The sequence below is a fragment of the Gymnoscopelus braueri genome (assembly GCF_963280865.1).
Source record: "Gymnoscopelus braueri genome assembly, chromosome: 8".
NCBI lineage: Eukaryota > Metazoa > Chordata > Actinopteri > Myctophiformes > Myctophidae > Gymnoscopelus > Gymnoscopelus braueri.
Genome location: NC_137609.1, coordinates 34243317 through 34268225, shown reverse-complemented (window position 1 = coordinate 34268225; position 24909 = coordinate 34243317). Strand labels below are relative to the sequence as shown.

General features: G+C 40.6%; 1 protein-coding gene across 2 annotated transcripts; it reads left to right on the top strand.

Annotated features, from left to right (window-relative positions):
* The first annotated feature begins 12418 nt into the window (after positions 1–12418).
* LOC308089861 (calpain-1 catalytic subunit-like) lies at positions 12419–22629 on the top strand. 2 transcript variants are annotated; one of them, XM_080434803.1, is made up of 22 exons: positions 12419–12576; positions 12918–13166; positions 13390–13477; positions 13656–13771; positions 13937–14070; positions 14266–14458; positions 14590–14664; positions 15839–15924; positions 16105–16176; positions 16401–16558; positions 17336–17493; positions 17767–17778; positions 17898–18100; positions 18475–18538; positions 18631–18690; positions 19357–19414; positions 19523–19578; positions 19779–19847; positions 20107–20185; positions 21261–21377; positions 21885–21937; positions 22094–22629. In XM_080434803.1, the coding sequence occupies exons 2-22, from the start codon at positions 12927–12929 to the stop codon at positions 22118–22120; spliced, it is 2118 nt and encodes a 705-aa protein (XP_080290929.1). In that variant the 5' UTR covers positions 12419–12576; positions 12918–12926; the 3' UTR covers positions 22121–22629. The 2 variants fall into 2 exon arrangements, with proteins under 2 accessions (XP_080290929.1, XP_080290928.1); XM_080434802.1 differs by having other exon boundaries at positions 17767–17793.
* The last annotated feature ends 2280 nt before the right edge of the window (positions 22630–24909 follow it).

Genomic DNA, 24909 nt, shown 5'->3' with positions numbered 1-24909 from the left:
CACAAAGGGTTCCTTTGTAAATTACCAAAAGATTTAAAACCATGTTTACATACATATATTCTAAGGAAATGTATTATGAAATTCAATAAACAGAATATAGTGCAAGTGTGTAAGAAAATATCCAAAATGGCCACTAAACACACGCCTGGCAATTTTTTACTTGTAATCCGCTTGTCTTAGAATACCTCTGTGTAATACCTATTTTTTTAGGGTTTCATGTCAAATCATGTCAAAGGTCAGGTCAAGGTTAAATTTGACCTCTGGGAGAACAACAAATGGAAACAACTTGATGAACTTTCATTCAATTTGTTTTGTGAAAAGTGTCATTAACATGTCACAAGAACTGGTATTCATAATAACCTGAATGTAAAATTATATAATCTAATGGCAAATATGTATCTTTTGCAACTACAACTGTATTCTCCAACCCACATCCTGTTCTACCTCATCCTTACAAGTATCCTCCTTATTGACATCACTCCTCATCTGTAGCATGAACATATCATCAGTAACCATCTTCACCAGAGCAGTTACAGTACATCAGTGATGTACTTCTCACTCTCTGTGCCCTACATTGATATTGCACCATGTCACATAGCTCTGACGGTGCTGGGTCACCCTTAGCAATGACAGGAACAGGAATATCCTGGATCTCCCATCCAAATTGTGTGACATCAAACGACTTGTCAGGTGGAGCTTGGTGGTCTGCCACTTTCCACAACATCACTTGTAAATGTGGTGCAACAGGTTGGTCGGTGTTGGAGGAAGGGCCATTGACTTGTGGCAACCACCTCACCCAGCACATCAGGGTAGCCTGGGAAGTTCCCTGCCAGCAAAGTGTTGTGTGCTCTGATCTTGCCTTTGCCATACATATAAGACTGTCCCATCACAATGCTCCATCTGTACTTTACACTGTAGGTCCACCTGATACACCCCAATACACCAACAGGACAAGAACATCAGTTAAATCACTGAGCATGTGTATCACAGTAATCACACCCTTTCCAGAGATGGCTGCATCAGGGATATAGGAAATCATGGTGATGTCTGCCTCATCATGACTAAATGCAGTATCTATCGTCAGCACTGAAGGTGTACAACATGCTCAACGGCTTCTGCTTAATGTTCTTACTCTTCATGATGACATCTCATGTGGGTGATCTTTCTGTGTGTGAGGATACACCCCAATATTTTATGACCAAGACACACCAGTGCTTCAACTCTCCCTCTACTGTTTCTGCACATTTTGGGGAAGGCTTCAGTCCACTCCACTCACATGCATCATGACAGCATCTTTCCTGATCGTTATGGCAGTCTGCTCCCCAGACTGGTGAGCAGACACAGTGATCCAGAATCCATCATGGTGCTGACAGACAAGGTCTAGCTTAGCCTTTATGGCATGGATCTTGCATCTTCGGCAGGCACTGGGTTAGATATCAAGCACACTGCACATGGCCAGCACGGAAGAAGTGCTTCAGTCGTGTGCTTCATGAGAGAAAAGGTAAAGTTAATGTCAATGTGTCTCCCTGCACATTCAAACTGGTGGATGTGAAGTGTAGGAAGAAGTTGTCTACCCACTGTCAGCCAGTAGGATGGAAATGCGCAGTGTACAGGTAGGCTACTGCTGTATCTGTTCAAATGTCTTTGGCCAAGTTGAGAGAAACCACTTCAAGAGTGCTGCTGACTCAGGACTGACCACTGAACTTGCCTGTCATGTTCTAGCCTGGTAAACCCCCCTCCCTCCGGAAATCTCATTTGCATTGATTTCAGGAAGGAGTCTGGGATTGCTCACGGAGTAAAGCTGCCCGAACCCTGCGTGTTCGAACCAATCAGCGGCTGCTAGGGGCGGGATCATCCAATCACCTGCCTAGTAGCTTGAAAAAATGAAACTCTGTCTGTCATCGATTCTGCGACCGGAGTCTCAGATGGAAGTAGGCTGTGAAACAAAATGTGTGTCGCAAGCTTCTTCCATTTGACGGAGTGAGGTTAGTCATGTTCTGCAACCACATGCATTTCCACTTCCAGTGCTGAACCCTGCATCAGTTTTGCAATGCAGCTGAAGAATGACTGTATAACATGCATCCCACCGGGATGCACAATTACATTATAGAGCTTTTCTGGCTGATTCCATACCTGCAAGGTGTCAACAAACGGCTCCATGTCAATTGTGAGGTGAATAGGGCCTACTGTACATGTCAACCAGTGACCATATCTGCTGCCTGCTTGGACGCCTGGTTGGACGATAAGGTGCGAGAGAGACCTTGACCTGACCTTTAGCACATAGGCCAAAGACTGACCAGCAAGTGAAAATATAACAGTAGAAATAGATTCTACACCTATGAACGCCCCCCCGCCCCAGGTCCCCATATGAATCACCATAAGTTCACAGATTCCCTCACACAACTGCAATATTTTGTTGTTTTTAACATAATTTAGTACAATGGAACATCACCATGGGATGGACACCATCTTTAATTTGGCAATAAATAATTAACTGATGGTAATTTAACTGATTCAGCCATATTTCTTGAACCCTAAAACCTAGTTTTAGACACCAAAACCACCTTTCTAGGTTGAACAGTATCATAAAGCCATTTAAGCTCATGGCAGTCATATTGGACGCCATCTTGAAAATGATGGCTTTACGAGAAATATAATTTCTTAGATTTTTTTGTATGTTCTTAAGCATGCCTAGACGTACCAGAACCAATTGAAAAACCTTTTGTATATTTTTTTGGGGGGGTTAATAGTATGTTTTCATAGATTGACCCATGTCATTTTCGCCTAGTGTTATAAAATAAAATGCATGATAGCACCCATAAAGCTACCATTGGTTCAAGGCTATCACATATTTTCTAACTCTAGACATGCATACCTTGACAAAAATCACTATGAGCATTATTCCCCTCAGATGGTACTGACCAACCCCCCTGGCTCACGGACTAATATAGGGTTGAAGTGGTTACTGTATGATTTGTAATAATAATCAAAATCTACAAAGTAATTATTAACTAAAGTTTTCAAATCATTGTAGTGGAGTAAAAGTACAATATTTGCCTCTGAGATGTAGTGGAGTAGAAGTAAAAGTATTGAAAACTGGAAATGCTAAAAAGGAGGGAAAAAAAGACTCAAAAAAAGTACAGTACTTGAGTAAATGTACTTATGACTCATCTGACCATTATCACGTTTTACACACCTCTGTAGTAGCCTGGTAAACCCTCCCTCCGGAAATCTCATTTAGAATTTCCGGAGGGAGGGGGGTTTACCAGGCTACCTCTGTAGACCAGTGCTTGTGGTTTTTTGCACCATTAAACTCTCAAATGTGCATCTGTGTTTGTAATGAGGGGTTTATGCACTGAAGCCCTACTATAATAACATCCCTGTCTATGCAGCTGTCAAACTTGTTCTCGCTGACAGTCTGTTTACATCCTTCACTGACATCCCCAGTCACCTGAGGAAGAGTTGCTTTTCTGTTTTTTTCCTCACATACTGTACACGAGCATCGGTCATCGAATGAGTGCTTTTGACCACAATTTCCGACCCCGATTGTACTGGTTCCACCGTTTGACACTGACACTTTTCTTTTGGGGGGGAGGAGGGGGGGATACTGTGAGGACACTGTAACCTGGTGTTGTTGTTATTTCTTACCTTTGTGCTGCTGTATCCGACAGTACTTTCCGTACTCTGTATCTGTAACTCAGGGCTCTACTAAGGACGTCTTAGTTACCGCCAGGTCTCATTCCTTAATTTAAGACATGGAGGCGTGACCAATGCCATTTTGCTATCATGGGTGCGGTAATCTGCGCACCGTGCCAAGGCGCTATGCCGTAAAACAGCCATGAATTAGTCATGGGTGTGTGTGGGCATTACTTTACGCAATCCAAGTACCCACTGCCATTCCCTTTAAGATCAGCGCAAGACACAGTGCTATTATCCGTGCGTTAAGCGGTGAGACCAAAGAGACAAGCCGCTGCTGCCCAAAATATGTGATCTCCAAGCAGTGCCGTAATTTGCCTAGAGTTGCTGGGTTATGAGAACCCATACACAGGACTTCTACGCAAGGGGGCCCTCCAGGAGGGGATTAGTTAATTAATTTAAATGTATTAATTTATGTTTTTAATAAGTAAAAATAGCCGCCCATATTACACAGTAAAGGCATCTGCTATTATATTTATTTTGGTCATTTCCAATATATTATGTAGCCTTACTAGCCTATAGGATTATATTCCCATAATAGTATTCAAATTATTGGCTTAGGAATGCGACAAAAACTAATAAATATCCATGAATTCAAGTCTCCATGGAGAGACCAATCGATAAAAATAAAAAAAAATTGGGGGTGAACTATCCCTTTAAACTATACTACGTCAGTTCCATTGATCCAAGCCAGAACAGTTGATTGATTGATCATTAAAATAAACATGCTCTGAAAATGCACACGGCCCACCCATCTGACCACTTAACACAGCAGCGAACGCTTTTGAGATTTTCAAGCAGGCCCTGATCCAGAAAAGGTTGAGAGCCGCTGAATGTATGTTCAGGAGTAGAGACCTCCTTCTGCTCAACATGGCCACTCCCGTTCTCTATCACCTTATGAAGTTCACCTGTCCTGCGTTGCTTATCTCTCAGCCGATCCACGTTGCAACAATCACCACAGTATAAATACACCTGCGATTGTATCACCTACTGTACCTGTTTGATTTTGCTGCTCGTAAAATCCAAATACCCTCCTCCTCCCCAACCACCTCCTTTCCCACCAATTTTGCTCATCTAACTTTGTTTTTCTCCATCCTCCAGGAGCCCCGGGGCGGGGCAGTGTTGGAGCGAAGGCGACAGACCGCTCCTGAGCAGACAGACCGCTCCTCAGCAGACAGACCGCTCCTGAGCAGACAGACCGCTCCTGAGCAGACAGACCGCTCCTGAGCAGACAGACCGCTCCTGAGCAGACAGACCGCTCCTGAGCAGACAGACCGCTCCTGAGCAGACAGACCGCTCCTGAGCAGACAGACCGCTCCTGAGCAGACAGACCGCTCCTGAGCAGAGCAACCGCGGCGGTCACCTGGCTCCCGAGACTATAGCCCCACCTAGCCATGGTTCACATGACGCTTGTATACAAGCGTCATGGTGCCGAGTCCCCCTGGTCTAAAGTTGTGTTCGATTTTTTCACATTGCCATCTCTCACATAAACATAAACGTTCAGATTTCAAATATAAAGTGCTTACCACCGAGCCACGGATGTTACAAGGCGATGCGGACCGCGATGAGTACCCGTATCTCCCGTATTGTTCAATAAAAAGCATTTTAATCCCATCGCCGGCCATTTTCTCCAAATTGTCTCCGATACTTTAAACCATGCGACACTAATGGTTGGGAGGTGTATTGCACTCTGATACATTACAAAACAAAAAAAAAAGAAAAAAGAAAATGGCCGGCGATGGGATTAAAATGCTTTTTATTGAACAATACGGGAGATACGGGTACTCATCGCGGTCCGCATCGCCTTGTAACATCCGTGGCTCGGTGGTAAGCACTTTATATTTGAAATCTGAACGTTTATGTTTATGTGAGAGATGGCAATGTGAAAAAATCGAACACAACTTTAGACCAGGGGGACTCGGCACCATGACTGTCATGGTATGACAGTCATGTTTCAGGGCTATAGCCCCACCCTGAGTCTCGCCCCACCTTGGGCTCCCCAGCAATTCGCATACAGTATATCTCATTTTGTTCAATAAATGCTGTTTAACTTGAGCAGAAGTTGTGGTCTCTTACTAGTGAACCGGTATTTAGATCTTTATCTCTTGCCATCTTGATCCAAAATCGAGGTCCACTTGGGCTACTCACCATTTTTATACATGATCCAGAGTCCAGAGCATGACAGGATGTTCATTTCTTAATTGCATCATGTAGGACACCTGCATGGAGGCATACATTAATTGTGTTTCTCCACTCATTTATTCATGTTTTTCCTTTAATTTGTCACCCGTTTTCATTTCTCCACTGAGACGGAGGCACTGATGAGAAGGCTGCTGTGTGATTTGACCCTAACCCCACTAGTACCCCAGCAAGAGCACACCTGTCCTGTAAAACGCCTTACAAGCAGAAAATTACTGTCTGCATGCTGAATTAAGCTCCCATAACAAGTCTTTAAAGTCACGGTCCAGGTACTTTCGAAGGGTTTACAGTAGCAGCCATCTCTCTTCATGTGTGGGCCCAGTCTCATGGCACCCATGGGGACCATTTTGGGAGTGAAATGTTTGGTACTACTTTCCAAGTACTTTCCACACTCATAAACATGTCATAGTTTATGAGTTTGGATGTAACCCAATAAATATCAACTGTTGAGTGTGACAGTTATGTCGCGGAGGCAATTGAGGGTTCAACCCTTGCTATGAGTGCTCTTGAGCAAGACAGAGTGAATCCCTTCAACGTTGCTCTAGAGATGTATATATATTCAAAGTTATATTCAGAATTAGACAGGGGGATCAGGAGGTAGATCGTCCGCTTGGGAATTAGATCCCGGGCACCCCCTGAGTTAGTGTTGAAGTGTCCTTGAGCAAGTCACTGAACCCCTAAAAATAAAACACAGCTTGGGTACCCGAGGCTACTGAACCCCTAGCTGCTCCTGATGAGCAAGTTGGTGCCTTGCATAGTTTCCTTTGCCGTGTGTGTGAATGGGTGAATGTAATGCCCATTGTAAAACGTTTCGGGTAAAGGCGTTATACATACTGTAAATGCACCATTTACCATTAACATCTTATTCTCAGCAAGACAGAGCAAATCATTTAAACGTAGCTCTAGAGATGTGTATATATTCAGAGTTAGACGCACTTAGGACAAATTCCTGTACTCGTGATGTTATGTACAGGCTACTACACACTGTAAGATATTTGCATAACATCACGAGAACAGGAATTTGTCCTTAGGGCAAATTCTTCTCTTCCAGCAGATGAGCATCCACGCTATAGAACTTACTCCTGAGAATAATCTGTGATGTGACAAGACCTGTTCCAGAAAGAAGATCTCACCACTTCTGCAGGTGTGAACCCCAAACACTTTCACAATCATCCTCTTTGTTTGCAGGTTCTTTTAGGACTGTAATTAACATAAAACTATAGGGCTTGTTTGACAAGGTGTAATAAGAGTGTATACGATCCAAATCAAATTATACTTTATTACATCTACATTTACATTTACATCTAATAGAATAGGATTTCCTATACAGCAAGTGCAACTGAATGTGATTCACAGAAAGGAGAGGCAACAAACAATAACATGATATGATAATACAAAAATTAATCAAAATACTAATTAAAAGTAAATAAAGATATTAAGATGTTCACAGATTCAGATGCCCATAGATCCTTCAGTAGTGCCTTTTGTTGTTCTAGCCTTTTCACCAAAGGAGACCAGTGTCAATGGTTCTAAGGGTCTTGCCAGTCATGTCTAAAAGCATTTCCATTAATTGCCATTTAGTCATTTAAAAACCAATATCTTAAAGTTATCATAAAATTGATTCTAAAACTAACAGGCAACCAATGCAAGGGCTTCAACTGTCTTTTCACAACCTTGGCTGTGTCCCTTTTTTTCTTTTATTTCCTTTTTTTTTAAATCTGCTATTTTTCACAATTGAGGTAAGCTTTTATATATTATTATAGGTAAAATTACATTATAGGTAAAAAAAAATCTTTCTCAGAAATCTTTAAAAATAGCAAAAATGTCAGATCTACAAGCTCAAAACTACAAGTTGCAGAGATAAATCTCTGTCCACGTACGTGTGTGTCTGTAGTTCATGTATCTCAAGAACTGTCCAACCGACCAACTTACCCGAGGTTGTGCCGTGCCCATCGTTGAGTTGGTCTAATAGGTCGGTTGTCCAGAACCGCTGATCCATTCGATACGCCCATTGGCATATATAGAGATCCGGTTGTACAGAACCGCCGATCCAATATTCCCATATATGGGCATCATATATGAGCATGCCTGTACATGCCCTCTGGCAAATAAGTTACAAAACCATGACACAAATGACTTCTGGAAAGAAATCAAAGTATTGAATAACTGTAAAACATCTTTACCAACAAATATTGATGGTGAAACTGGCCCAGAGGAGATTGCTCAGTTGTGGCAGAAACATTATTATGAGCTGTTCAATTGCGTGCAAAGTAACTCCTTCGTAGTGGGAAACATTGTTAACTAGAAAAAGTGCTCCTCGGAGCACAGGTCTCCGCCAGGTCAGGTAGGTTATTGTGGCCTCCTGGTGGCGCTATAATAGGCCAATGTGAAAAGGGTGGCATTTCTTCTTAGGCCTTTCAATGGGACACTGCATTCATGATTTGAGGCATTTTGTTCCAAAAATGTGTTTTGCTAAATTAGACCTGCTGGTGGCGCTATAACAGGCCAATGTGAATGTGAAAAGGGGGGCATTTCTTCCTCGGCCTAGTGGGAATCTGCATGCAAAATTTCACGGAAATTGCACACTGCGTTCATGTTTTGAGGCATTTTGTTCCAAACTGACCAATCCTGCAAATTTGGAAGCCACTGTAAGCCAAATAGGATGGAATATGAAACATCGGACAGATCCATCAGAATCACATGACTATGGAGATGCAGTGTACCAATTTGCGTGTTTTTTGGACAGAATCTGAAGGAATAATCTCCAAAAATGTATTTTACATAAGTCGGCCTCCTGGTGGCGCTGTAAAAAGCAATGTGAAAAATGCAGTCCAGATGTTTTTCCTTGGCCTCTAGGGAGTGTGCGTGCAAAGTTTCACGCAGATCGGTGCAGTTATAGTTAAAAATGCAAATCGGCCAGTTATAGAGCGTCGCAGTTCCCGCCCACTTCCTGTTTTTTTTGGTGCCGGAAGAAAAAACTCAATGCATTTTTCCATTGACATTTCCAAAAATATTTATATCTATTAATTTAAGCCTCGAATCAAGCCATCACGAGATGACATGAATCATGACCATAAAACGTTTTTTTCTGTGATTTTTTTTTATTTTATATTTAATTATATGATATACTATATTTAATAAATACCCTTTGTTTTGCCGTTTTCAACAAAAAAAAAATCACAGAATCAAACGTTTATGGTCATGATTCATGTCATGTCATGATGGCTTGATTCGAGGCTTAAATTAATAGATATAAATATTTTTGGAAATGTCAATGGAAAAATGCATTGAGTTTTTTCTTCCGGCACCAAAAAAAACAGGAAGTGGGCGGGAACTGCGACGCTCTATAGCGCCACCATGAGGCTGATTTGAAAATTTTCAAGTGGCATTTCTTCCTCGGCCTAGTGGGAATGTGCGTGTGCAATATGGAAATGGCAAGCTGCGTTCATGATTGGAGGCAGTTTGTTCAAAACGGACCAATCCTGCAAACTTTGGAAGCCAACCTTAGCCAATGAGGATGCAATATGGGAAATCGGACAGATCCGGGTTGATCACATGACTAGAGATACTGTGTACCGATTTGCATGACGTTTGGTTAAAAGCTGTAGGTGTAATGGGGAAAAAAAATGGTTTTGCACAAATCGGCCTCCTGGTGGCGCTATAACAGGCCCATGTGAAAAATGTGGGGCAGAGGTTCTGAATTGGCATCCAAGGAGTGGGTGTGCACAGTTTCGCAGCGACCGGGCCAACGGTGCCGGAGATTAGCTGGTAACACACGGACAGGACACACACACACACACACACACACACACACACACACACACACACACACACACACACACACACACACACACACACACACACGCACACACACGGACGGACGGACGGACGGACGGACGGACGGTAAAACATACTCTCTCGCCATGCCTTTCGGCCTGGCGGAGACAATAATGATGAGGCTGTGACTATCCCCTCACTAGAAGTTTATGATGCAGTCAGGATGCTGAAAGAAAGCATGTGGTATGGACAAGATATCTGCTGAGCATTAAAAGTATGCAGGCAGAAAACTATGTCCCTTACTTGCTATCTGTTTCACTGGGTTTTAAAGACAAATGTGGGAAATTGAATAGCTCAGATAACTACCGACCAATAGCCCTGGCCAGTATTTTATCTAAGGTCTTAGAGAGAACAAATTGGTGAGGTTTATCCTGAACTCTGACAACCAGTTCGGTTTTAAACCTAAACATTGCACAGATATGTGTATATTTGCCTAAATGAAATTTTAGATGTATATAACGGGCAAAATACCAAATTTTTTGTTTGTGTTTTATTGATTTGTCTAAAGCCTTTAATCGTGTTAATCACGAAAAGTTGTTCAAAAAATTACAGAACAGAGGGGTCCCTACATTTTTTATAAGAATCCTGGTTTTCTGGTACGCACATCAGACCATGTGTATTAGATGGGGTAACTGTGTTTCTGCTCATTTCACAGTAAATAATGGAGTCAGACAGGGAAGTATTATTTCTCCTTTGCTCTTTAATTTATATATGGATGACCTATATAAGCAGCTGAGCAGCTGTGATACAGGGTGTCGGGTTGGTAACAAAATAATCAACCACCTGATGTACGCAGATGATTTGGTAATCCTCTGTCCATATAGTGCTGGTCCTCAACAGTTACTGCGGGTCTGCTCTCAATATGGCTCAGGCTGTGACATTATATATAATGCAAAGAAGAGTAATATCATGATTATAAGAAGTAGAGAAGACAGTAAACTGTCATTTCCTGTCTTTCTTCTGTCTGGTACTCAATCACAAAACCCATCTAACCCCTGCTCATTTTGCTAGGATTGGATGGCTTAGGGTTGAGGACAGAGTACAGCAACTTACAATGGGCCTGGTCTTCAAGATACACCATAACATTGGTATCCCCCTGTATTTGTCAAAATACTTCCAAAACGTTAATGAAGTCCACGATCATAACACTAGAGGCAGCTCCACGAATCATGTTCAACCCAGATTTGTCTCAACAAAGGGAATGAACTTGTTCTCATGCTATTCAACAAAAATGTGGAATGCCCTACCAAAAGGAGTAAAGGAGTGTAAAACCCTACTCACTTTCAAAACTGCCCTAAAGATACACCCTCAGGAGGCTGCAATTCGAAAATGGCCCCTGTCTAAGTCTTAACCTACCCCCCCCCCCAACTCCCCCTCCCCATTTTTTCCCCCTTCTCTTGCACATATTTTTCACTCTTCATACCAGTAACCTGTAAGCTGATTGTATGACGTTCTGTATAGTAGTGTGTATATCTGTCTGTCTCTTATATGTCATCATGATTTGTGTGCATGGGGATCTCATCTTAAACAAGCTCAGTGCTTAATGAGTCTTCCAGTTTAGTAGACCTTGTATTGTGAATTTGTACTTCCATGTACTGTTGTTCTCATGTCTTACTAAATAAAGTACATCAATCAATCAATCAAACTGCCCTTAAGGTCTGTGATGAGGTCAAGTACTTAGGCCATTATTTGACAAATGACTTATCTGATGATAGGGACATCTACAGACAACGTAGAATGTTATATGCACAAGCCAACATGATTGTTCGTAAGTTTAGTATGTGTTCAGCTTCTGTGAAGTCCACACTATTCAAAGCTTTTTGTACACCTATGTATACTGCCCACTTGTGGCGGCGCTACAGAAAGAGCAGTATGCAGAAACTCAATGTAGTTTATAATGATGGCATGAGACTGCTGCTTAAAGTGCCACGATGCAGCAGTGCAAGCCAAATATATGGGCCCTACAGGGCCAAAGGGGTAGTAGTGCACATCTGACCTCTTGACAGGTGCTGGCCCCGACACGCACTCAGATCAAAGGCAACAAAGTAGAGCCGCACACTGTACATCTATGGGAGCATATACAGTGAGCGGCTCTACTTTGTTGCCTTTGATCTAACAGGGACACTGACAACGGGTACAATGAGTATTGCCTAACCGGGTGGGGCATGCATTTCCAACTTGCATCGTTCCCGAGTAGGCCAATGCCCAACGGGCACCAGTCTAGTAAGGGCTATGGGCTTGAGTGGTTAAATATGTTTAGATTTAAAGTATGACCAATGTCATTGATCTATTAAAAAAACCAAAATGTGGAGATATGAGGTTTCCACCCAACAGTGACGATAACCTACTCAATGCCGTCTTTCTACTTGTTATGGCAACACAATAGAGGAGAGCATCATCCCCACGGGCTAGATTAGCAGATGAGAGCTGTGACAAAGCAATTTCGCTGTCACAACGTAGAATGTACTGTAGGAATTATTGCGGCCAGTCTAGTCATTAACCCTGACATGACAATATTATGATGTGCACTGTTGGCACACTGAGCGACATGACAGAATAAACATCTAATTAAAAGTGAAGTGGTTTTTCACTGTCAATGATTTATGGCACGAATGCAATGTCACAAATGTACTGTACTGTATTGTCCCAACCCCCTGAAAAAGGTCACATTTCAGCAGTTTCGGGGGGTGGTGTCTGAATTGGACTTTACATAACATCACAAGAGTATAAATTGTGGCTGAGCTGCTGTTTAGACTGCACCTGCCTGGGCAATTCCGAGGTTACTCGTGAGAGCAGCAGTCGGTTGCAACCATCAGACAGTGTCTACCAATACATATCTGACAGGTAAATATAAATATCTACAACTAAATATTTGACAGGTAACTACAACCATTTCATGGGTGTAAATATTATATGTACTGTAACTCATAATGTGAAGATTTTCCTAGGCACAGTCTCACTTTACTATTTTCAGTTTCATGTTATCAAATGTCCTCTAAGATTTGCATTTAACTGTGGAATTATGTTTTAGAGAGAATCATCAGTGAGATTGTATCTCTTCTCTTCTCTTCTCTTCTCTTCTCTTCTCTTCTCTTCTCTTCTCTTCTCTTCTCTTCTCTTCTCTTCTCTTCTCTTCTCTTCTCTTCTCTTCTCTTCTCTTCTCTTCTCTTCTCTTCTCTCCATAGTAATCCAGCATGTCTGAAACCGGAACGTGCACTGATATCATCAACCTGCGCTACCAGGATGGTAGTGTAGGAAGCCCATCCAAACCACAGAAGTTCAACAACCAGGACTTTGGGCAACTGAAACAATCCTACCTCAAGAAAGGGAGGCTTTTTGTGGACAGAACCTTCCCACCTGATTACAAGTCTCTTGGCTACCTGTCTGATCTGTCCGCTTCAGTGAGAAGCAGAGTGGAATGGCTCCGACCCGCGGTAAATTACAGGCATTTCTTATTAACATTGTTACCTGAAAATGTAGTTACTGCTTTTTTTGTCATAATGAGAGTCCAGTATCCAAAAGGGAAATGCTGGAGCACATGGCTCAGCTCAGCTTATGTTATATTATCTGCACGTAATAATATATTTGAGGGTTGACTAAAAATGCATTAATGTGTAGTGATGCTGCTCTCATGGGTGTGTTTGTGTGTTGTTGCAGGACATTTTGAAAGCTCAAAATGGCAAGGGCGAGCCTTCTTTCTTTGTTGAAAGTGCCTCAAGATTTGACTTTGCTCAAGGAAAAGTTGGTAAGTAAATCTTATCATTTCCAAGTATTAATGCTCACTGCATTGTGTTGTGTAATGTCACATAAATATCTACTACAAATAGCTGTGGACGTTAAAAATGTATCACACGTGGTTGTGAAAGGGAATAGTGTGAGAGAAAATGCTGAATATAGTATCTGTCCCTCATTCACTACTATAGGTAACTGCTGGTTTCTGGCTGCAATTGCATCACTGACATTCCAGAAAGATTTGATGGTGCAAGTTGTACCCACTGAACAAGACTTCCAGGATTATGCAGGAATCTTTCATTTCAGGGTAAAATAATTAGCATTTAATTTTGATCTGACCCTTGTTTAAAACTGCATATAAAGTAGCTAACCTATTTCATGACATATTGACATGATATATTTGACAAAGTGTGACTCAGGTGTTTGTGCCGGGGACCGCTGTGATTAATGTCTCTTCTCCTCCCTGTGTCAGTTCTGGAGGTTTGGAAAGTGGGTGGATGTTGTCATTGATGATTACCTTCCAACGTTCCAAAGGGAGCTTCTGTCCGTGTCCGCCAAAACCAGGAATGAGTTCTGGGTCCCTCTGCTGGAGAAGGCCTATGCCAAGTATGCCCCAACCGTTCACCTACTGTAACCTAATGCAAAGCATTTTGGATAATGAGTCACAGCACAAATATCAGAATTAGAACGACTTAAAAATCTAAAGAAAAAAAAAAGATCCTTGAGATTGTTTTCTTGAAAAGTTTCAAGCCTGTTTCATGACACCTGTGACGTGACTACTCTGCTTTGTGTTTGTGGCAGGGTGTGTGGTTCATACTCGGACATGAACGCTGGCCTTCCATCAGAGGCCTTCAAGGACTTCTCTGGAGGGGTGCACATGACGTACAGACTCAAGGAGGTCCATGACAGAAACCACGATGAGGAGCTGTGGACTGCACTGAGCAGAGCCACCAAATGCAAATCCATGATTTGCAGCGGCACTGCCCAGAAAGGGGTAAAGATTCAATCCTTTTCTTTCTTTCTTTCTTTATTTCCACTAAGTCAAAATGCTACAGTATATTAAAAACCTGTGTAAAGTAATTTTTACTGAATAGTAAACTGTACCATGCTGCTTGTGTGTTCCAGGATACAATCGTCAACACTGTGGCAGACTCTGGCATTGTGGATGCACACGCCTACTCTATCACAGCAGTAACTGAGGTACATTCTAATACTTTATGTATGTATGCATGTATGCATGTATATGTATGCTTGTATGCATGTATGCATGTATGCACGTACTGTATGTACTGTATGTATGTATGCACGTATATGTATGCTTGTATGTATGCATGTATGCATGTATGCATGTATGCATGTACTGTATGTATGTATGCATGTATATGTATGCTTGTATGCATGTATGCACGTACTGTATGTACTGTATGTATGTATGCATGTATATGTATGCTTGTATGCATGTATGCTTGTATGCATGTATGCATGTATGCATGTATACATGTATGCATGTACTGTATGTATGTATGTATGTATGTATGTATGTATGTATGTATGTATGTATGTATGTATGTATGTATGTATGTATGTATGTATGTATGTATGCATGTATATGTATGCTTGTATGCATGTATGCATGTATGCATTTACTGTATGTATGTACATATGTATGTATGTATGCATGTATGCATGTACTGTATGTATGTATGTACATATGTACATATGCATGTATGCATGTACTGTATGTATGTATGTATGTATGTATGTATGTATGTATGTATGTATGTATGTATGTATGTATGTATGTATGTATGTATGTATGTATGTATGTATGCATGTATATGTATGCATGTATGCATGTATGCTTGTATGCATGTACTGTATGTATGTACATATGTATGTATGTACCATGTACTGTATGTATGTACCGTATGCATGCAGTTCGGAAAAAGGAACATGCTTGCTGGAAATTAGTCTTGTGTAGCCAGACAATCTGAAATAAAAAAATAATAGCAGCATTAAAGGACCTATGCAAAGGACTTTTGCTAACTTTTGGAAAGATATTTGGACGGTATCAGTATTGCTTTTCAAAGCACTGGGTGTCGGTTTGTTAGCGCTGGTTTTCTCTGCTGTTCTAGCCCATAGATTTAATTTATGACCCCAAATGTAAAGTCAAGAGATCTCTGATCGTTAGATTGGCTCGATATCATCAGAAGGCATTAGGCATGAAAGCAAAACATGAAGGTTACATTTTTCAGTGCATCAATATGATCAATACCATGATACAGGAAGGTTAATAATTTAAAGAAAGAAAGGAAAAACAAAATGCTGACACTGGTGACTGTGAGTGATATTGTCTGAAAATGTACATTTGTAGGTTTTCGATGGCAGGTCCAAAGCGAGGCTTGTGCGAGTGATGAATCCTTGGGGACAGAAGGAATGGAATGGAAAATGGAGTGACCAGTAAGTGACAAATACAAATAAACACTGAATGCAGCATGAGCACAGCTAGAGGTTCCCTTTTGTTGTAAAGAATATGTTCCATAAATACAATAACTAATAATATTATGTAATTATGTAAACAGTGGACATTGTTCACAATCGTGCATGCTTTCTCAATAACTGTTTTATTCTTCTGCGCAGGTCATATGTGTGGGACCAGGTTAGCTCTGAGGATAAGGCTAAATGTGTGAAGAGAGACGATGGAGAGTTTTGGTAAATATCAATGTCATTTTATTGGATGTTAAAGCATGTATTGTTTGTATACTTTCAAATAACACTCATAATTAAGTGTATTAAGTGTTGGAATAAATGATGTATGTTTATGTGGTTTATTTTTGCACGTGTCTGTCCATCCATCCGTCCATCACTCTGTATCTGTCTCTGTTTGTCCATCTACTTTCCTACCTGTCTGCCTGTCACTTGTGTGCGTCTGTCAGGATGGAGTTGGAGGATTTCTGTGCCCACTTTCAAATACTGACCATCTGCTGTGAGAACCCCAACTTCCTGGACGGTGATGTGACCACCCAGTGGAAATGTATGATCTATGATGGAGAATGGATAGCAGGGAGAACTGCAGGGGGCAGCCTCAGTAACTGTAAGTGAAGTTATGTAATACACTGTACCGTATATTTGACCTATAGGCTTGACCCGGGTACCCCATATTCTTGGATAAGTGGAATTAGTTTAAGAAGAGTTGCAGTGGTGTTGAGGGATTTCTGTTCCCTCCTCACAATCTGGTGTTTAAATTCCCCAGGGAAACACATAGGAGAAGACATTGTAATAGATACTGTATAAGAGCCAATACTCAATAGCCCAAACGTGTAATACTTCCGAAGTATCCGAGTATCCGAGTATCGTCTTTGCAGTATCATCTATTTTCTATTGACAACTCGACAGTCCAATTAGAGCACGCTGGATGCTCCATCCCTTTTGATGCACAAATCACAATCCTTGTACAGGCTTTCTCAGAAAGCCTGGGAACAAACGTTACTTTACCAAAAGCGACCTATATGTTTCGCTCAAAAAGTGTGTTCATCTCGATGAATGCTGATGGCTGAATGGAGTGTGTCAAGTTACCACATAATCACAACTTCCTGGTTCAATTCTCTCTCTAGACCATTGATACATATGTCCTTCCTACTCTCTGCCTTCAGTTTCATGACTCTCAACTATCCCATCTAAATCAAACAAAAACTGCCTTCATTCCCTAAAACCATGGTCCGGATTCACTAAGCAATTTACGCCCATATTTTTGAGCATACCGGCATTTACAACAATTCCTACGTGTGTTCATCTGAGATGCTGGATGGCAGAACAACAGCACTTGTGCCAGTTGTGTTTTAAAAACCTTCCCCCCCCCCCTGACCTCTAGCTAGCTTCTCGACGAATCCTCAGTATCGCATCAAAGTGACGGAAATAGACGAGGATGAGAAGGAAGACAAGAATGTCCTGCTGTCTCTGATGCAAGTTCCCAGTCAACGCTTTCGTAACGACGAAAGACTCAGACCAATTGGGCTCACCATCTTTGAGGTGGGTGGTGGTCACATCACATCACCCGGTGTACTACTGAAGTCCTATCCCACTGCCTAATTTAAGTTATGATGACTTTGTGTAAGGGTCAATGTTTATAATCTCCACAGGAAATTTGAATACTATCTAGACCTACTGTAGCACTGATTATGACAGAACCTTGTCTTTTGCATTTAATCCTTTAAGTCAGATTTTACAATTGCTGGATAAACTACTTGGACTTTGACACAGTTTCTTTCTTCTTTTCTTTTTCTTTTACATTAAATTCAACAGCTGCCCTCTGGGGTAAGTAACGTTTCTGTAAGCACAAATAAACACACTCAATGTCATAGTGAAAAATAAGTTCATCAATATTAATGACAAAGTTGTTGTAAAATCGATTAAATTATTTTCATTAAATCTAGACACCATCTGGACGTATTGACTCCGCGTTCTTCAGGAGAAACTCACCTCTGAAGAGAACACAACTCTATGGCTATGATAGAGACTGCATTGAGCAGCACAGCCTGAAGCCTGGAGAATATGTGGTTGTCCCCAACATTATGAAACCCTACGAGACTGGAAAGTTCATCCTCTCTGTCTACACCAAGACAGATGCAGACATTGAGTAAGTGCTTGCTTTCATTTATTTATCAACCTGCTACAAAAGATGGCATACAGCATGAGACAAGCGGAAAACTAAAACAATACATCTGCTGTTTGCAAAATGTAGGCATTATACCTTTTCATATTAAGCAGGACCAATTTAGAGGATATACCTTTTTATATTGAGCTATGAATATCAGGCAACATTGTGGCTCTATGGAATAAAGCAGCTTAGTTACACCAGATTTCAATAAAGAATTTCTACTATACACAGTATATTACAGTGTAGACACCACCAGGCTTCTGCCAGAAGAGCAAAAAGTCAAAAATACTGATTTGTGTTAAGTGCCAGTCATTTTCAAAACGTTTAACAAATCTCTTCCTCCGTAAACGCAGGCCTCACCATGAAGGTGAAGATGATGATGATGACGACCACCTCATTCTACCTACCCCTCCCAAGGTATAAAATGAGATGAATGGTGCTGAGTACGTTTAGTTATGATTTAGAACTGTATCTTGGTTATGACCTGATAATATTTGTTTCTCTTCAAGCCCGTTGTCCCAGCCGAAAAGACTTCAGTCTACGACATGTTCAAGACTTATGCTGATCAGGTGAGTGATCTATTTCCCGTCTCTATGTCCATCACCTCCCTCGATCTATCCCATGCATTCATCTGTCTGTTCCAGTGGTGGAAAGTAACTAAGTACATTTACTCAAGTACTGTACAATTTTGAGGTATTTGCACTTTACTTGCGAATTTCCAATTTCCAATACTTTTACTTATACTCCATTACATCTCAGAGGCAAATATTATACCTTTTACTCCACTACAATTATTTGAAAACTTGAGTTACTTGTTACTTTGTAGATTTTGATTATTATTACAAAACATACATTAACCACTTCAGCCCTATACATTTCGGCCATTTGAAAATAGCTGATCTACAAGCTCACAATGCATTGCAATGTGACGTAATGTGAGCTTGTGGATCTGCTATTTTCAAAAGATTTTTATACATTTGAAAACTTGAAATGGGACATTCTACATAATGAGTACTTTCTACTTTTGGTACTTTAAGTACATTTTGATGCCAATACTTTTGTACTTTTACTCAAGTACATTTTGAATTCCTGACTTTTACTTGTAACAGAGTATTTCTATATTGCAGTATTGATACTTGTACTTAAGTGAAACATTTGAGTACTTTTTCCACCACTGGTCTGTTCTGCCCATCATCATAAGACACGTTTTCTGTTTGCTCTGTCCCTGGGGTCAGAACGGGGAGCTGAATGCTTGGCAGCTGCGGAAGCTCCTCAACGAGAACATTGCCAAGGGTGAGTCATCATGTTGATCTGCCATCACTTCCTGAACATCAACTGCCAGCCAGGCCTCCTGGAGTGATGCGGCTTAACTTTATTACCTGTTTGTTGTTACTTTCACAGGCAGCAGTGACAAATTTGATTGGAGTGCCTGTCGGAGCATGATCGCGGCGGTGGATGTATCCTTCAGTAGTTTGCATGTTTCAACATGTTTGCAACTCATTTAGTGTAGCTGTACTTAAATTATATATATATATTTTTTATTATGATTTATTAATGTTTTACAAATTGCTTAAGTTTGACAATATTAAGTAATTCCACAGTTTTTAGTTGTTTATTTCTCATATGGTTTGCATGAAACATCCTTAACATAAAAAAGGCTGACCGAATGGGAAGAATGACCTTCAAAGAATTCTCAAGTCTCTGGAGCAAGTTTGAAGATTTCAAGGTAAAGTATAAAATTAGTAACAAAACAAATAAAACATTTGATTGATTGATCGATCGTTTTATTGACATCCAGGACCATTTACATTACTTTGACATGATGAGCACATAAGTCTGTGCCTGAATCCCAGTGTTTATAGACGTGTATATACTGTATGCAAACACCTCTAAACAGCAACTATATGAAACAGTAGTTTGGTCATATTTCCACAGTGCATTTGCAAACTTTCAAAAACTTTGCTCATATTTCTGATTTCTTCCAGAAAATCTTCAATCGATCAAACGTCTCAAAAACAGGAACTCTGACCTTGAAGGAGTTGAAGGAGGCAGTCCAGGCTGCAGGTAAGGACAATCTGTGACCTTTGTCATAGCGCATCTCTGTCGGGTTGAAACCTCATATGTCCAAAACAGTTACTTTTCGGGATTCAAATTCAAAAATAGCAAAAGTAGGCGCCGCGTTTCGAGCTTGCAGATCTGCAGATTTTTGGCTTTATTGATAGATTACAGTTGGCTGACAGGAAATGGGGGGAGTCGGGGAGAGATGCTGGGGGGGTGACACGCAGCAAAGGTCGACGGGATCGGGAGGCGAACCTGCGACACGCTGTCAAGCCCAGACAGTTACGCCAACCGTCCGGGCCCAGATCAGCTACTTTTGATGGTTTTGTGTGACGCTGCTGTATGATCAAATAGGGCGTTAATTTATGAGAAAATTAAAAACATAAAAAGTTAAAATATGGAGATGAGAGGTTTCTGCCCGACAGCAACGGTAGTATGATGAGTAGCAGTGGTGGAAAAGTACTACATTTTTTTACTTAAGTAAAAGTATCAATACTGCAATGTAGAAATACTCTGTTACAAGTAAAAGTCCAGAATTAAAATTTTACTTGAGTAAAAGTACAAAAGTATTGGTATCAAAATGTACTTAAAGTACCAAAAGTAGAAAGTAATCATTATGCAGACTGTCCCGTTTCCCATGTTTTCAAATGTATGAAATGTATACAAATATTTAGAAAATAGCAGATCTACAAGCTCACAATGCGTCGCGATTGTAGATCTGCTATTTTCAAATGGCTGAAATGTATATAAGGATGAAGTGGTTAATATACGTTTTGTATTAATAATCAAAATCTACAAAGTAACTAGTAACTTAAGTTTTCAAATAATTGTAGTGGAGTAAAAGTATAATATTTGCCTCTGAGATGTAGGGGAGTAGAAGTAAAAGTACAGAAAATTGGAAATACTCAAGTAAAGTAAAACATACATTTTTTTTAAACTTAAGTACAGTACTTAAGTAAATGTACTTAGTTACTTTCCACCACTGTTGAGTGGTCACTAGTCAGAGTATGCTGAATCAGTGAAAGCACTTTATACTTCTACTTTTGATGAGCTTCTTGCTTTCCCCGTGTGTCTCCATCAGACATCGAGTTGGATGAGACCCTGGTGTGGCTGCAACACAGTTTACTCGTGCAGGGGGATTCTTCCATCTCTCTTGTGGACTTCCTCAGTCTCATGCTCCGCATGGACAACATGTCGAGTGAGTGACACAGGCACACGGTCAATCACACTGCTTTTCAAAACACAAAGCAGATCAAAGTGCCTCTATACTGGTACAAGGAGTGACTGGCATAGAGCAGTGGCTCAAAGAGGCAGCTGTGATAAATACATACTCTATATTTTGTTATGTATTCTTTTATTCCAAATGAAGTAAAATTTACCTTCACCATTCTGTCTTTATTTATATTTTTATTACACTCTTTATTTGAATGTTTTAACATTTGATATTATTTAAATGTAACTGCAGTTCGTGGATAAATTGTACAAAAACACCTGTAAACTTGTGATGTGACAAATAAAGTGAGGATGAAGTTGAAGTTATCAAATGGTGTCTTTGCTTTGGTTAAATGTTCAAATTTAAGTAAGACAGAACCATTTGAAATGTCTAAATCTAATTTCAATATTGTGAAACGTAACATTGTTTTGGGTAGCCAAATCCGGTGCACTAAAATACGATGATGATGCATGTGATTTGATTGAATTACAGACACATTCAAAGAGAAGTCCTCAGATGGGATCATCACCATGGATTACGTTGAAGTAAGTTTGATAACCGTGATTAAAAGCTCCATCACTGCATACATTCATCTATATACAAAATACACAGGCCTGGTACTAAGGCAAAAAGAAAAGAATAATGTGAATTGTGAATTACTGAAAATATTATTCTTAACTAATAATTCTCCTGTATTTCAGTGGTCAACTGCCTTCATGTATGTCTAGGATACAGCTGACATCTCATGAGAGCACGAAGAATGGAGGAAAACGTGGAAACTATATCTGACATTGTTGTGGTTATCTTCTTGTTCTGAACTATCAAATGATCACAGAGAAATATTACATATCGAGACTATCAATGTTTACTCAGACACTTCTGCATGGTCAACATTTTAGCACTGATTATCTTGACAACCTTGTCTAACTTATATTCAGTTCTAATATCTGAAGATGCATAAGCTGTTTTTTCTCTCTTTTTGTATGTATTTTTCTCTGCTTGACATCATAAGTCAATGCTCCTCTGATTTGTCCAGCTTGTATGACTACTTAGGATACCAGAGTGATACTGTAGTTTCCAAGTCAGCATTGAGTAAACACTATGGACATGTTCTGTATTCACTCTAATCTCTAATTCACTCTAATTATCATGTTTGGGATGGGTCTGTAAACTATACAAACAATGCTGAGTTTCCACTGTTGATCTCCTTGGAGCCATTAAATCGCACATCAACTTCTGTCTGTCTCTCTGTCTCATCTTTGACTGAATGTCGTTTGGCTTGCCTGAATGAATTCTGAAGGTTCAACTGTTGCTGTTTTCCAAACTCTTCATTAGAAGTCTTGTGGCTACCCGATAGCTGAGTGGTTAGGGCGCGTACCACATGGGCTCTAATGCTTGACAGAGGGGGCCCCAGTGAGCCCCCAGTTTGATTTCGGGCCATTTGCTGCATGTCAGTCCCCTACTATCCCTCCATGTTTCCTTTAACTCTCCACTGTACATCTGTAAAAGAAAATGTATTTAATACCTCCTTTTCCCACTCTCTCATCCAGTAGTATATCAGCAGTCCTATAGTGCCCTCTACTGGCCTGGAATACAGATGCAAAGCTTCCCATTAGTCAGTACAGTGAGCTATGAAGTACTTTCTGCTGGCTCACTGAACTTGGACCTTCCTTTCTTGACTTGAAGTTGTACAGGGTTTCTCACATGCACAAGGCTTCCTGTGCGCAGTTTAGGAGTCTTGTCGTGTCTCTTGGCATCAGTGTGTGTTTTCATGTGTAGGCTATCGTTTTTTTGCGACTTTTGGATAGTTTGGTTCTCCATATCGGAGCTGGGTGATATCCCTGTGGTCACATGCAGTGTAGCTCTAGTCTATAGACTTCAGAACTCAGTGACATGAGCTTTCCACAGAAAGGCTATCTCTCTCTCTCTGTGCAGTAAGGATGCTTTCTTTTAACACCCAGTTGAACCTATCTACCGTCCCATTTCCTTCTGGATGGTATACTGTAGTCCTGGTGTGTCGGCTATCTCGTTCTTCCAGGAGAGAGGACAGTTCTCTGGAGGTTAGCTGTGGGCCCTTATCTGTCACCACAGCCGTGGGGTTTCCTTTTCGGCTAAACACAGATCTCATGAAGCTACTCAGTAGTGCACAGTGGAACAACACCTCTGGTCACTTTCTAAAATGAATAGTAGCCCACCGTGGTAATAATGAACTTGCAGTCTCGAATGGGCCAACAAGGTCTAGTGCAACTTTTGCCAGGGTCCATCTGTCAGGAAGCTTAGACTAGTGCACGTGACTTATATGTCATTCATAGTAAAAGGCAATAGAGCTTCTGTGTTCAACAATGAATGATAGATTAAAACCATGTAATCCTACAACTATAATTGAAATGACCTCCAAAAGTTTGTCCGGGGTAAAAATACGTACGATCGCTCCACTTGCCTCCAAACTTGCCACAGACTGTTGATCAGTGCTCTGGCTAATATTTAGGCTTCTTTCCCCGCCTTCAATGTACTTACTTATTGTACAATTAATATAAAACTACATTTTAACATTTAAGCCACAGCATCTTTCCTTCTTTTTGGCCGCAACTTCTTTTTGGCCGCCAGCCCTTTTTGTTCGATTAGTCGATTACCATCGTCAGTCATAACCATAAGGACGCAGCTACCACTGCCAAATATGGACTGTGTTGGACTGTGATATGATCGGGCCTAGATGTGAGGGCCGCGAAGCTGCCCGAACTTTTAGTATTCATAACCTTAATGGGCATATACTGTATGGCCATAATATGATCAGGTATTAAGAGAACTGAATATGATTTTGACATGCTACTGATATGGGCTCTTTTGTATTTAAAACTGTATAAAATGTATTCCTACAATGTTGACCATGCATCACTATCCAAACTAATGAGGACTGTGGAAGAGGGGTGAGGAAGATAACTAACCCTGTATTTTAAGGGGTACAGCTAAATTGTATAATACACCCTCCTATCAGCCAATTATAGGATCAGGGTATTATTGTTAAACACAGAAACTCTAGTCTTTTTTCTATGCTTGACATGTCCTAAGTTAGTGATTCTCTGTCCAGCCTGTATTACTATTTAGGATACCAGAGTATAGTTTCCAGTGGTGTAAAGTAATTTAGTATATTTACTCAAGTACCGTACTTAAGTAAAATGTTGAGGTATTTTTTACTTTACTGGAGTATTTCCAATGTTCTGTACTTTTACTTCTACTACACTACATCTCAGAGGCAAATATTGTACTTTTCCTCCACTACAATTATTTTAACACTTTAGTTACTTTGTAGATTTGGATCATTTTTCAAAACATGCATTACCCACTTCAGCCCCATATACATTTTGGCCATTTGAAAATAGCAGATCTACAACCTCACAATGCGTCTCATTTTCCAAAGATTTTGACATAAAAAAACTTGTGAAATTAGGCATTCTGCATGAGTTCTTTCTACTTTTGTACTTTAAGTACATTTTGATACCAATACTTTTGTACATTT

What these genes read in the sequence shown, in the direction of transcription:
- LOC308089861 (XM_080434802.1), top strand. Translation starts at nt 12,927, where the DNA reads ATGTCTGAAACCGGAACGTGCACTGATATCATCAACCTGCGCTACCAG. An exon ending in GCGGCACTGCCCAGAAAGGG is followed by an intron (nt 14,459 to 14,589) that starts GTAAAGATTCAA and finishes TGTGTGTTCCAG; the next exon opens with GATACAATCGTCAACACTGT. An exon ending in TTGGGCTCACCATCTTTGAG is followed by an intron (nt 17,494 to 17,766) that starts GTGGGTGGTGGT and finishes TAAATTCAACAG; the next exon opens with CTGCCCTCTGGGGTAAGTAA.